Genomic DNA, 15,598 nt, shown 5'->3' with positions numbered 1-15,598 from the left:
TCGCTCAGGCATGGCCCTGAAATGAGGCACCGAAATCTGCGTTCGGATTCGGTTCTAGTACATACCGGTTACGTAGGTACTGGTGCCATATTGGTACCGGGTTTCGATACCCAACCCTAATCGACAGCCTGTTCGCTAATCTTCAACATGTTTTACACTAAACAGTACTTTTGTTGGAACCTATATGCAGATTGTTATTCTTAAAAATCTTATTTTTTAAGAGTTATTTTTTATAAAGCACATATTCTGCATGACCATATTCTACATCCCTAATCTGTGAAAAGAAAATCATTTGTATTTATGTTGTATTTGCTGCATTTAGCTCTTCACTGGGGTTTATAATATTCTCTGTAAAATTGCTTTGTAACTATATTTATTAGTTATATTTTATTATTTCTAACTATATTTATTGTTTATTAACTGCTATACAAATACATTTGAACTGAACTGAAAAAAAATCTCTTTACGTTTAATAGATTTGAAATGTAATCACTTGTGACTGCTGCGTATGATGATGATATAATGCTTTTTAATGAATAAAGGTAGAAAATAAATATTTTAATAAATAAAAAGGTATTCTCTCTATGGCTTCCAGATTTCAACAAATAAATTACATTTTTAGTGACTAGTATCAGTGTTATTTATGCCTGATTTTTTTAAATGACCAGAATAAAACTTAATCTTAAGGTGACAGAATTTGTACCATTTTTCCTGAGAGTGTAAGAAAAACTCCCTAAATCCCACATGCAATGGGTTAATTCTTCCAAGAACGATCCAACGATAACTTCAGGCACTAAAACGATGGGTCTTACCCATCATTTGTTTTTCATCCAGTTGCTTCTCTTCACTCGGCATCTCGCTGACAGGCTGGTGAGGTTCTGCGTCTTGAACTTTGGCAGGCTCCGAATCGTTTGATGAAACTGGCTGTGCGTTTTCTTCAACGGCCACGTGTGATTGAATCTCCGCCTGGATTCCTTCTGCATCCGCGCACACAGGATCTGATTCAAAGCCTGCGTTTCTACAGACGGAACATATGTGATCTTCTTTGGACTGTGGATGTGCGTGACCTTCACCTGGACGCTCACATTCTGGGTGGAACCACCTGAAGAAAAAGAGGCAGCCAATGAGTCACCTTTTCACTGCATCCAAAACTAGGTTCCAGATATGGACTTTCTGGATGTGTAACTGCTACTGAACTAGATTACAGATTTGCGATGGAAATGTACCTTTTGCATTGATGGCAAGAAAGCAGGTCTTTGTGGACGTCGGGATCTACGTCGCTGGGACATAAGCAGGGGACGGTGGTGTCCTGTTGATCGCCACAGTTTTGGCACAGTAGGCTGTTGTGGTGCCACTGATCACTGCTCCGGGTGCCACACTGAACACACATCCGGCAGTTCTACAAACACACGGCTACGATTAGCTATACTGCATTCAAGAAATGGGAGATAATGATAACCATGTCTTTCAGAGCCGCCCATACCTTACACCTCCAGCCATTGGTGGGGATAGAGTCCATAGCCGGCTGCAAGCAGAAAGTGTGATAGCCTTTGTCGCACATATCGCACACTAGCATTTTAGTGTCTTCTCCAGGCTCCCTGAAAGATACAAGGACACAATCAATAAATCTAATTAATTCTACCAATGCATAATGTTTTTTTGTTTTTTTTTATGAATACATTCCTACACTGTAAAAAATGATTGTAATTTTAACGGAAAAATATGTTCATTGGTTAATGGTAAGTTCCCTTAATATATATATGGTGAAAAACTAGTAAATCTAATAGGACATCTGGTGCCAGATTTACTAACAGCTTGCGCCAGCGCAAACCACCTTTTGGCATTAAAATAGTACTGTCAGGATTTACTAAAGACGCGCAGTAAAGAATTAGCGCTGAAAAGGCGTGGACACAGTTATGTTTGCGCCTGAAATGATTGATTATGCATTTGTAGGAGTTTCCCTTTCAGACGCAAAATTTATGGGAGGAGAGTATTAAAATGAATCACGCAATGCGATTTACTAACGTTTGCGCTCGTCAAATTACTGGTATTTGCGCCATTAGTTAATGCCCAAAAAAAGCATGTCTTAAAGCAGGCGGTAATTTGCGCTGCTCTTGGTAGATTGCGCTGGTCATTATGGAAATGATCTGGCTGCGTCTGTGTTCTTTAATATGCGCATTGTTAGTAAGCCACCTGCAGAATTTTCCCCACCCATCGGCGCTTTTATGGAATTTTATGGAATTTGCCCTGTTTAGTAAATCTGGCCCTTAAAGGGTTAGTTCACCCAAAAATGAAAATTCTGTCATTAATTACTCACCTTCATGTCGTTTCAAACCCGTAAGACCTCCGTTCGTCTTCGGAACACAAATTAAGATATTTTTGAAGCATTCTGATAGCTCTCTGACCCTCCCATAGACAGCAATGTAATTACCACGATCAAGGTCCAGAAACGTAGCAAAGAGATCGGTAAAATAATCCATGTGACATCAGGCGTTCAACCGTAATTTTACGAAGCTACGAGAATACTTTTTGTACGCAAAGAAAACAAAAATAACGACTTTATTCAACAATTCGTCTCCTCCGCGTCACCCTGGTGCCATTTTGGAGAATATCCACTGAACGCAAACAGCGTATGCTATTCTGTGTCAACTGCGCCATGCGGATACGTTGTTTTCGTTCAAATCAAAGAGTAAACAACGTAGAAAACGTATCCGCGTGGCGTAGAATAAAGTAGTTATTTTTGTTTTCTTTGCGTACAAAAAGTATTCTCGTAGCTTCGTAAAATTACGGTTGAACCCCTGATGTCACTTGGATTATTTTACCGATCTCCTTGCTATGTTTCTGGACCTTGATCGTGGTAATTACACTGCTGTCTATGGGAGGGTCAGAGAGCTATCTGAATTCATCAAAAATATCTTAATTTGTGTTCCGAAGACGAACGGAGGTCTTACGGGTTTAGAACGACATGAGGGTGAGTAATTAATGACAGAATTTTCAATTTAGGGTGAACTAACCCTTTAATGTAATTTTAGTCAAATTCTCTTAAATTTACAGGGTTTTTTTTTTTGTAAGTGAAAAACAAATAATCTTTTAAGATATTTAAAAAAAAAAAGGATATATTTTAAGATATATTTTTAAAATATATATTTTGTTTTGCATAAAGCATCTTGAGGTTTGCACTTTAATCTTGTTGTAAAATTTGTGGTATTCTGACTCCCATTCTGATAATTTACAGTGAAAAACCATATATTCCCAGAATTCACATTTGATGGTTTTTCACATAAGTAACCGTTTCGGTCTTTGTTTTTTTCTTATCAGTTATGTACATTATGGTTTATGTCACAATGTATGTCATTAAAATAGTGGTTGCATTATTTTTGTGTTATATGTGTTACCATGATGGTGTTTAGTATTTGTGTGAATGACACTGTGTGAATCTGTTATATATTACTAGTTACCTCAGGTTTTGCAAAAGCTATGTGTGATGAGCTTTGATTCATCATATGGCTCTCATTACCATGTGCGTTTTTGATGGTTGTCAATGTGTATTATAAAGATAAAAAAGAGATTTTAGTACTTCAATAGGTTGATAAAATGTAAAAAAGTGAAAACCTAAAATGTTGCTACTGTATTTTTTACGGTAAAGTTCTGGTAACCACAGCTGCAGTTTTTTAACTCTGTATGTTACCCAATAGATTTTTATATACAACATATAATTGAATGTGTCTAATTAGTGACTATACATTAAACCCACATGAGACGTAAGCAGGTGTCGGTTTATTCCACAGAAGTTTGCAACCTCAAAGGATGCATGAGCAAAATAAAGATGAGCCATTGAGGATGGCTCTACAGAAATGAGTAACAGTGCAGGCACGCAGCACAGATTGGGAAAAATAAACGGCAAAGCTTGGCTGCAACTCACTTGCATGTCTGACAGACTTTGCACTCGGGGCACTGCCAGCCTGTCCTCTTCAGAGGAGTGACGCTGATGTCCAGACACATGCCGTGGTAGTGCAACCCACAGCTGGTGCAAAAAAGCTGGTCCAGGAGATCCCCGGGGCTGTCGCACAATATACAGTTCGCCTCTTCTTCGACTGAGAGAAAGAAAGATGAGCGGAAAATCAACATGAACCTCATTTACCATTTAAATCCAAGGTCCTAGTGTACTTGTGAACTATTAGTGCACATTATGCCCACTTTACATGACCTAATCCAATTTCCAATTACTTGTATAATTTAATTAAATAATTAATGAATTATATTAAACATCCAATTAAATATCCATTATTGATATGATAAATAAACCAATATGTACTGTGAATCCTTACTCTAAAGGAATTTTTAATACAGGCATATTTTTATGTTGTCTGTTCACCAGTGAGATCCTTTGTGATTTTCAAAACAACAAAAACATCCAGAAGATTCAGATTAAGAAAGATTTCTTTGACAATTAAAGAGCCAAAATAATTTTTCAAATTGTGATGAGTATCAAATAGATGCGATTGACATGCTACCAAAGTAAATGTTAGTGGTCATACACTGTGTTGTACTTTTGTTCATCAGGGATGCATAAATTGATCAAAAATTCTGATAAAGATATTATAAATTCGCAAAAGATTTCAATTTTCAAAATGCTGTTCTTTTGAACATTCTATTCAGTGAATCCTGAAAAAAGTTGCACAGTTTCCACAAAAACTTTAAGCAGTTAGCATTGATAATAATCAGAAATGTTTCTTGAGCAGCAAATCAGCATATTCAAATGATTTCTGAAGGATCATGTGACACTGAAGACTGGAGTAATGATGCTGAAAATTCAGCTTTGACCATAGGAATCAATTACATTCGTAAATATAATAAAGTAGAAAGCAGTGATTTTAAATTCTAATACTATTTCACAATATGACAGTTTTACAGCATTTTTATAAAAAAAAGTCTCTTCAATGTCTCTTTTGAACTTTCCAATGATAAATTTATCCATTTAATTGGAATGAATTGTTTTTGTGGCTGAGTATTAGCATCAATGCTCTTTTTAAACAGGGGTCTGGAGTCTGACAGTTTTTATAGTACATCAAGGTCTCGCTTTGAAAGAGTGCATAAAAAGACCAAAAAATAAAGACGGTTCTCACATTTGCTGACGGCCAGCTCAATGTGCTCTGTGCACAGGACAGAGCGCCTCCTGAAGTCCTGAACGGTGCCGGCGGCCCCCGCGCAGGGGTAATGGTACGAGCGATCACACCCCTCCTCACAGCACTTGATGGATGCTCCAAGGCGCTTACAATATGCACAATGCTATAAAAGAAAAGAATCACAACACAACTGATGAGACACTGACAAAGCAGACTCCAGTTTTGATGTTAAAACATGTTAAAAGAGGGCCATCAATTATTTTAAACACAGTCTATATTCCTTAACTGAAACCTCACATGCATTAACTGCTCGTCACATCATTAACATTCAAGCTTAAATATCTGGCAACTAATATTAAACCAAACAAATCTATATAATGAGACATGAAAACTGACAGTGTAATGCCTGTGGTCAGACTAACAGCTAGGGAGAGCTGTGACATAAACCACAATGATGACAGACTGACGGATGTGCAATTATCCCATCATGCCTGTAATCTCCCACAGACCACAGACGAGAGGGCTAATTCACGAAACAGTATCTCAGCACCATGTATTGAAATTAAGTCATCGTCATCTAGATGTGCAGTAAGTCAAGTGCACTTTCTGTGTATGAAAGAGCAGTCAGGTGTGTGAATGAGAATGATGCAGTCACAGTAAAGTACAGCAGATTACAGTAATCTGCTGCATTCTCCATAGAAATGTGCTCTGAATCGGCTTGCAAACTGGGAACTGCGCTGTGCAACACTAATTTGGGGGTGTGGGGTCTTTGTGGAGGCCTTTATACAGATTTGCATAATTCCTTTAGTGAACTGGGAGTTAAAACAACTCAGACAGAATGTACAAACGAACAATGTTATCAGCAATTCATCTCTAGTCCATACTTATCAAACTCTTATCATATTTAAAGTCTTACCATACTTCAAAGTAAATGTACATTTTCATTTCATTTTAACTATCCCTTACATCATACTTTTCAACAATCATTTTCTCATCGTAATTTTATTTTCACCACACTTTTCATCAAACCCTCAGCATTAGTGTTTTCATAATACTGGTACTTCTGATATTATACCTCGAAAAAATATCAATATTTAATACCACAGGGAAACAAGTGCCACAAAATTAAGGCCATAAAATTTGAATAGTATCATGGTTACTTTACTTTTCACCATTTTCAAAGTATTTTCTTAACAACTGAAATTCTGCTGTCTGAAATTCTTCATACCTAATAGCTCTTAGCGGGATCATATAATAATAATAATTTTCTTATTAATTATTATTTCTAAGAGAAATATATTAATATTAAATTACAACTGCTCAGTAAAATCTAAATGTATTATTTCATCTTATTATGTTACTAGTAAGTAGTGAAATATACAATACTTATGATTTATTTCAAGAGTTAAACATTCAAGTTTTTATTATGGCAGTAAAGTGCAGTGAGATATTTGTGTTTGTGATAAGACTAAAAAAAATTTCTCATTACAAATCTGCAAATGCGGTAATCATCTGTTAAACATTAACAGTAATATGACATAATTCTATAATATATAAAACTAAGTTCGAAGTTGAATTTCTACAAAAACAAAAAACTAAGATGAAAATGACCAGTGTTGTTATTATTTACTAAAACTATTTAAATAGTTTTGTTAACGGAAATAAATACAATAAAATATAAAAATTAGATGAAAAACTTACATTTAAATTAGAAATGCTAACTGAAACACACATGTTGAAGATGAAGTACTAAAATCATTAAAACTACAAACAGAAATAAAATAATAATAATAAAGCAAAACAAAAATGTCAAAAAAAAAAAAAAAAAAGATTGGACTGTGAAAATAAAATGTAACTGGTGCATACTGTGTTCCCAAACGCACATGCAGAGATAGAGTTCACTGTATTTATTGTTAACAGAGCTGTTCTGAGATGCTGAAATCACTGGATCTTGATCTGGTTGCATGTGAGAACACAGTGACACGCTTCACTCTAAAACACTCTGAAGAACAATGAACTATAATGCACACACACTGCAGTAGGCCTGGGTGATTTGGCAAAAAAAATGTAATCTCGATTTGACCGATTCTTGATTTTCTTTTACGATTTTTAACTAGTCGACTTAAAAATGTTTTAGAATTAACCCTCTATTTTGTAGCATTTGGACCAATCAGACACACAATTGTTCATTCGATTTAACAAATCAATTATTCATTAGATTAACAAACAATCACAAACCCCTCACCCAACACCAGACTCGGTGCCTATATGTCTGTGAATGACGTCCAGGCCCCTGGTTACCATGGCAACCAGGACACCTCAGCCAGATCAGATAAACTTTATGACCTAAAAGTATGTAGAGAGAATCTTCCCTCCTACTTAATCCTCTCAAACAGACACATATAAGACACATAATAAGACACATTTTTCTATCATGCATATCCTCAGGTCATTGTGTATGATTACTACCTTCTTGTATATGGTTTTGTGTATTGTAAATGTTTTATGCATGCTTATGATAGATCAACCTCACAGTATTTACTTATTTTACGTATTTTCATGATCTAAATGAGAATGTATATTATATGCTGATACCTATGCAACACATTAGTATTATAAGAATCTTGAAGAATTGATTACATAATCTTTCGAACCTGTGCTACTAGTTAGACGATTCCTAATAAATATCCAGGGACAGCAAAAGCGTGTAATTCTTCACGCATCTCAGCTCTACAGTGGCATTTCATTAACAGAGTAACAAAGACATGACAGGTTTTTTCGTGGGTCAGGTGATCTAATTGTACTCTTCCCTAATGTTAGGTTCCATTTGGCATAAAGTACAAGTGTAACCCATAACAGCTTCCTGAAAACACGCAAGTATTTCCCTCTGAACACCAGCACTAGGCCAGTGTTCCTTTTTCTATTCGAATCGATCTCTGTCTCTGTCCATCGTCCTGCTTAATGAGCTGCTCAGAAAGCAGCTGTCCGCTAAAAGTCAAGCAACACCGTGAGACGAGTCCAGACGTGACACACCGTCAGCCCTCATGTTTACAGCTGCTCTCCGCATCTTGTTTCGCACCTACAGCAAATGGATTGCGTGAAGCGAGCGGTCAAATGGAGCGCCATGTGATTTAGGCACATCCATCTAAGGGTGATTCCACTCAACCTGATGAGCCACTTACATGAACGTTCAATTCACACACACGTATTTCTTCAGCTCTGAACTGGCATTTACTATTAAATGCAGCATTGCTGTTAATTCACGAGATCAAATGGCAGAGCGCCATTAAGGAATGTGATTGGAGAGGGTCGCTGCACGGGGGGAGTTAAGTGATGAAGCCTATGACGCCGCAGCCCCTTTGAGTGCCGTAACCTTTTCTATTTCACAGCTGATCAGCGGCGACCTTTAGCAGCCAGTTAGATTCCTCCTCCAGCTCTAGCCTTTCACATGGCCATACGAGTCAGCAGGTACATGAAGAGCCCCACAACCCTATCAGGTGTCATTAGAGGGATATTAAACAAGATATAAACTAAAAATTAGGCCTGCGCAGATTTAAAGTATGTACACGGAAATGTATGTACATTGTAAAAAACAAAAATGAGGTAAAATGTATTTCATTTGTTAAAAGATTTTTAACCTGCCGCTATCTCCCTTACCTCATATGTAGCACAATATTTTGTTTAGATAACTTCCTATCATTGTATATTAGTGCGATTCCGTGTGGAATTATGCACTTGTATTTTTTTGTATTTAATTTTTTCTTCTTCTTCCTGTACTTGTAAAAGATGCTCTGCTTTTGTTTTTAGGTTGACTTTTTAACATTCTGTCAAAGGTCTACACATGAAAAAATACCCTTTTTGGCTAATTCTGGCATATTTACAGCCATGTTTATTCATGTGCATTGCCCCTGTAAACAAAAAAAAAAACTACTTTTTTTTTTTACTAGACTAGATCTAGACTATTAGACTAGATTATCCAAAAATAGTAATTATGACATAATTATATAATATATAAAACAGTTTAATTTAACTCAGTTAACTGTTTAAAATGAGTAAAACAAACAAACAAGAAACAAAAACAAATGAAAAGCATTAACATTTAAAAAACATTAAATCAATAATATTATAATGAAAAATACAAAGATAAAAGCTAATTTTATAAATATTAAAGGGGTGGTTGACTGTTTTTTTTCTAGGCTTGATTGTGTTTATGGGGTGCAGTCTAACATGTGTTAATGCTTCGTTTAAAAACTTTATTTTTCACATAATTTACCTTTATTCCACACTGCTCTGTTCCTTCTCTGAGAAACGCACTGATCATTTCCTCAGGAATACGTGATGGGCTCTGATTGGTTAGCTAGCCCAGTGTGTTGTGATTGGCCAAACCGCTTCTAGTGCGCGTCTAAGCGTCCCGCCCCTCACCTCAGTGGCATGTGCTCCGGTTGTATTGTAAACAACGGCGTCGTTAATATCGCTTATCAGTTTGAGCCCGATTGAGAAGCAGAGGATATTATTGAAGAGGATCAGAGGAGCAGGGAGACGCGAGGAACAGTATTAAGAACTGCTGCTTTAGAACATTGATTTTGAAACTTGTGAATCCATTAGAATCGTTAGAAGACAAAATCGTGATTCATATATGAATAGATTTTTACGTGCACCTCTAGTTTTCTCTTCCTCTTCTCTAAAGCAGCGCAGCATGGCCTCGCCCCCTTTGCTGCCTTTTATCTGGGTTTGTTACGTCATGAACCCGGGAAGTAACTCGTTGTAGTCCCTACCAGCCGTTTTTGTAGGCATTAAACTGCCAGAATTTTAAAAGACGATACCTCCGTTTGCATTGAACTTTCAGCTTCGTAACTTTGCAGATATTGTTTAACAGCAACATTACACACTAACTAACGTTAAAAAAGTGAAATCGCAACCAACCACCCCTTTAATAAATAATATAATAGTATATAAATAATACTGAGATAATTATTTTAAAATGACTTGTGATTCATTTAACATATGAGATTTTGGAACTGAATAGGACCAGCTTACATTATCATTGTTTATATGCACCAATATGAACGTTTTGGTGGAACCTGATTAATGTCGAAAAATTCTGCAGTATTTCTCTAAATGAATTAAAAATAAAGCACTAAAAACTAAAATCAATAGTTTTAAACTGAATTTCCTTTTTTTTTTTAATAATCAGAAAATGAATTTTGAGATTTGCTGAAGATTACATTTAACAGTTTTTAATGCTCAACTAAGTTAGAGCAAGATGATGGTCTAAACATAAAAGATGACGTCTAAACATAAAAAAAAATTATATATCCAAATTGACTGCAATAAAATATGCATGATATATTTATACAAAAAAAGAAAAAAAAAAGAAAAACTGTAACACCAACAGATAATATGGGCCAACATCAAAAATACAACATTCTGGTGTCCAACTATGCTGGAAGCCACATAGGACAAAATCTTAAAACAGCTTCAGGAAAGACAGCTGCCGTGGAACAAATTAAAATACACACACATTACGGTCAATCAGCAAAAGGAAAAAAAAAACGCACTTTGATGCCGCCATTAAGAGAGCTGAGCATTTTAACCCTCATTTGCATAACCTTTCAAGTACTTCATTGAGGTGATGTAATATTTGCATAAAGTTTACAGTCATTACTTTATTCACGAGTCCTCACATGCTTCAGCCAAGACAAACGTCAGCTAAACCAGAGATATCCCAGCATACCTCTGTGCTCCCTGAGTGGATGGCTTTGTCCACGTTTAGCAATGATTGATCCTCCGCTTGACACACAAAATTTGACCACAACGCGCAGCTCTGATGAGCCCAGCACTGACCTGCAAACACAAGGAAGGAGGAAAGGGATCAGAAGATGGCATGGGATCTTTACAGGAAAATGTCATCATTTCTTTTCAACAGTTATTGGCAGAACAGCCATTCAAGTTCATTTTACTGGACTAACAATTTCAGTTCCTCACCTCAAGTAAGTGTGATGTGTCTGACTACACTGTCTAGTTTCAGGCTGTTTCCTGACAAACGTGTTTTTAACTTCTTTAAATCATCCTCTGTACAATCAGTGGAAAAAGTCATTTGAACATATTAAAATGGATTTCAACAGCTTGATAAGAGAGAAAAAAACTTGGTTTCTTTATAGAAATTGCACTTTCTTATATAATATCTTTTTTTCTGTTATTACTTACAAGAAACACTCTAAATTACAGTCTAGGCAACATCTTTTCTAAAGTTGGCTTTTCTCTGCCTGTGCTTCAGTAAAGTTTGCAACAAGTTTTTACCCGACTCATCAAAGAGTGTTCGGACGTCAATGTCATCTGGCAGACCGACGTGGCGGAGCTCGTCCCAGAATCTGCCTCCTCCTTCCTCGGCCCCGACACTGCAGGACAGAGACAGACGGATTAGTTTTACACCATATCCTAACCAAGATTATCTGTTTGACTGACCAGTGGTGGACAGGGGTCAAATAAACCTAGATATCTTATTATGCCTAGATATCGTTTATTATCCAAACTGATTTTATTTCCCATCAAACGGTTCAAATTTACAACATTGGTGGCAACAAAAACAGCAGACGGGCTGAATGAAATGAAAATTCACTCTCTGACAGTAGGTGGTGCTTTTGGACAAGCAGAAATATAGCAGTTACCACAGTTACCCCTTTAAACAAAGCAGCACTATTTTATTAGGCATTATATGGAGATAACATGAGAAAAAAGTGTCAATGAAACCTTTCTAAGGTAAGTCAGTTCCCGTTCATTCATAATGTTTCCGCCCTCTAAACCGGTAAATACACTCCCACTCCTTGCTCATCTTACAAGGGGACATTTCCCTGAGCCAGCGGCAAATGACACTAAGAAAACTCTTGCATGCAATGTCTGACTTTAAATAATTGTTTTACCGCATAAAAACATTAGAATGACAGTCGGCACCGATAGCCTTGTGGGCAGCACACCGACATACAGTGCTGTTGCGCTACAGGCGTCCCGAGTTTGAATCCCGACTCGAGGACCTTTCCTGATCCCGCCCCTATCTCTCTCCCACTTCACTTCCCCTCAGCTCTGATCTGTCCTATCATAATAAATGCATAATACATTTTTAAAAATCTTTAAAAAAAACATACTACATTTCGACTAGTTGACTATTATTTCCAATGTCTAATGGAACTAGCAGCTGCTGTTCCATTTAGTCGACTAGTCAACTCCCTATTAAAACAGTCATTGTTTTTGCATTTCCATTTAGTGACCTTTGAAGGGGTCATAACATAAGAAATCAAATTTTCCTATCTTTTGGCAGTATAAAAAAGCATTTATGTAAATAAGCTCCCACAATGATCCTTGTTTGGATGTTGTGGGATCTGTGCTGTCATAAGGGCAAACACATTTGCATATGACTGCCTCCAGACTACATCCAATGTCCCCTTTAACAGGTTGACACCTGTTTACACCAGACACGAGCACTGCTTCGCATCACGTCGAAACCATTACTATCACTGACATTGGCTAAGTTTACATGCAACCAAATAATCCGTTTGTAATCGGATTGACGGCTCAATCGGACTGAAAAGCCTTCATGTAAACACCTTAATCGATCCGACTGAGCTCGATCGGAATGAAATTTCGATCGGATTGAAGGGGGTGGTTTATTCCTTTTCTAATACGATTGAGAGTGCATGTAAACACTTGATCAGATTGAACATGTGCAATGACGCAGAAATAGCGTAATGACGAATGACGCGCAGAACGAACGGCTCTTCCTTTTGAATAAAGTGTTGTAAAAATGCGTGTCCTGTCATTATAAAATGTCCTTTCACTTGGCAACTGTGAAGTGGAGCAGGACAACCTCCCACCAGTCCTTGTTTTGGATTCTCATCCACAGGCAACCCGTTTTGGGCGCGGGGAGGGGCATTTTTACTGTGTGATAAATATGAGCAGCACTATTATTACAATATTAATTACAATATTAATTCTGCTGTTGAAAACAAATAAAGAAACTGTGTAGGAGAGTGGTTATTATGCGCAAACAGTGAGAAACTCTATATTTGTGCAGTGTGCGCATGTAAAAAAAAAAATCAATTCCGATTTGAAGCTTGTGACATATAAACGCGCACATCAACCCGATCACTTTATTTAGCGTTCATGTAAACACTACATTCAGATTCATCAGTCGGAATGAATTCAGTCCGATTGAACCAAAAATTGTGCATGCAAACGTAGCCATTGTCTATACTAGATACAATATACAATTTCTGATGCATTTCATACACTTGAGCTACTCCCGACAACAGGACAAATGGAAGAGAAAAGCAACATCCATTTTAAACAGCATGTTAGCATCTGTACAGCATTTTATGACAGATTGTCTTGTAAATGAGGCAACGTGTAAAGGAGAGTTTGCAAAGAAACTTTTGTTGAAAGATGTAGCAGCCAACTGTTTTGTATCTGAGAGCAGCTACATCACAAAGCACAAGTAAACAATTTCATAATGATTTGTCTTTAGATGATGGGTTTTATATGAATAATGTTTTCAAAACACTTGCTCACATGCAATAATGAGGGGGTGTTAATACTGTTTCCCATGTAATTGTGTTAGCCAATCAGAACTGTGGCTGTTTTATTGACAAGCCTTAAGTGAGACACCCCCTAAAATGTGGGGGTGAATGAGAGTTCTGACAGTGGGTCAGAATGAGAGTTGATTTTTTATTTTTTTTGGCAAATATATATATTTTTTTGTGCAAATGACCCTTTTAATATACAGGTACATCGACTGAAATTTTGGACCAATGAAATTTTGCTGTGGGCGGAGCTACTCAGCATGATTTGTCTAAAATAGAAACCAGTAAGGCATCAATGTTTTATTGCTCTGTGCTTTTCACAGTCGTAAGTAGTTTGGACAAAAACTCGGTTTGTGCTTTGTTATGTAACGCCTGGTTAGGACATGATATTACGAGAGAATGTCAAAATTAACAAACCAAAGATGTTATTTATATTTAATTTAATGAAAAGATTAACAATTATATCAAAAGCAATAATGGACTGTTTCTGTAATAATAATAATTGTGCGACCACACTGCCACATAAAACAAGTAACACAACATCAGAGATGTGATTTTCCAAAATATGTTTCCTTTGAATGTAGAACATTTACAGAACCTTCCAATGGTCTGGCACCAGCTTATTCACAAAATATGCTACAATGTCAGTCTGCCAAATATCAAATTAGATCACCCAACTGCATCCAAGTCCAATTAATCCCTAAACAAACGGTCTCTGGCTGCTCTGCCGTTAAATTTATGCCACTAATAACGGAATAAGGAGCAGAAAACACTGAAATTGGTCATTGGTCTCTGAATCAGCTTTCATTAATTCATATACAAATATTACAAAATATTTTTACTTACACCTAAAAATTCTACTAACACCTAAAAATTATTTGGCCAGATCAAGTAACAGTCACCTGGGTTATATACAAACAATAATATAACATAAAATATATGCTAACTGAAATAATTAAAAAGAAGAAAAACTTGAACATTTTATTTCAGCAAGTTTCCAAGGCAAATTATAATTTTTTAAATTTTACTTGGTGTACTAAAAGTAATAACTAAAACTGAAATAAAAATGTATAAACACTATAAACATATTTAAAAATAACAAAAACTAATACAAATGACAAAAACACAACAAAATGACCAAAACTTTAACTAAAATTAACAAGAAAACTGTTAATTATATATATATATATATATATTAGGGCTGTCAACGTTAACGCGTTAATGCATGCGGCTAATTTTACAATGCTTAACGCGTTAAAATAATTTAATGCAATTAACGCAAAATGAATGAAGCACAATTTCTATTCTAACTCTTTAACCCAATTTTGCTTCTCTGCTTGCGATCAGATCATTTTAAGCCGCTAAATTCCGGGAAAGTTTCCAGTCCAATGATCCAGTAAGCGAATGCATTCAAACAATCCGTCCAAAACAGCGCTAATATAAAGGAAACCAGGCTGATTACATCAGAGATTGCAGAGAGAACAGAGACTCGCGTTGCGTTTTCAGTGAATTATTCATTCCAGTGTGCTTGGCTTTTAAACACAAGCTTTGTCATATTCTGTGATTGTCTCTGAAGAGCGCGAGCCCTCACACGTCTCGCTGTGTGAAGTGCAGACTGAAAGATTACCAACACATCCCACCGCTGTATGGCCAGACGAGACGCAAACTACGTTTTCTCAACTGGATAACCAGTGTCTCGCTAGTAAAGTTCTGATGGATGAAAACTGCAGTCAAGGCACGATTGCGGTGGCGTACAGGAGTCGTACAGTAAGCACGCGTGAGTCCATTATATTAATGCGTGTATGAGCGCTCTTGACGCACTGATCACACATTGTATTACATATTTATGCACAGGCACAGACATTTCCGTACATTCACGTTGTTTCCACACACATTCAC

General features: G+C 36.6%; 1 protein-coding gene across 1 annotated transcript in view; it reads right to left on the bottom strand.

Moving 5' to 3' along the window:
* The window catches only part of LOC107693534 (histone-lysine N-methyltransferase 2C-like), a 123,780-nt gene that overhangs the window by 70,725 nt on the left and 37,457 nt on the right, over positions 1-15,598 (bottom strand). The window contains exons 6-12 of the mRNA XM_016492958.1: positions 11,427-11,524; positions 10,861-10,970; positions 5,127-5,289; positions 3,923-4,094; positions 1,484-1,598; positions 1,227-1,399; positions 813-1,102 (exon numbers count right to left, since the gene is read on the bottom strand). Of these exons, the coding sequence (XP_016348444.1) occupies positions 813-1,102; positions 1,227-1,399; positions 1,484-1,598; positions 3,923-4,094; positions 5,127-5,289; positions 10,861-10,970; positions 11,427-11,524 (1,121 nt within the window). The remainder of the gene's footprint in view (positions 1-812; positions 1,103-1,226; positions 1,400-1,483; positions 1,599-3,922; positions 4,095-5,126; positions 5,290-10,860; positions 10,971-11,426; positions 11,525-15,598) is intronic.

Source organism: Sinocyclocheilus anshuiensis, unplaced genomic scaffold (assembly GCF_001515605.1).
Source record: "Sinocyclocheilus anshuiensis isolate Anshui unplaced genomic scaffold, SAMN03320099.WGS_v1.1 scaffold1630, whole genome shotgun sequence".
Lineage (NCBI taxonomy): Eukaryota > Metazoa > Chordata > Actinopteri > Cypriniformes > Cyprinidae > Sinocyclocheilus > Sinocyclocheilus anshuiensis.
The sequence above is the reverse complement of the archived record's forward strand: the minus strand, read 5'-3'. Positions and strand labels throughout refer to the sequence as shown.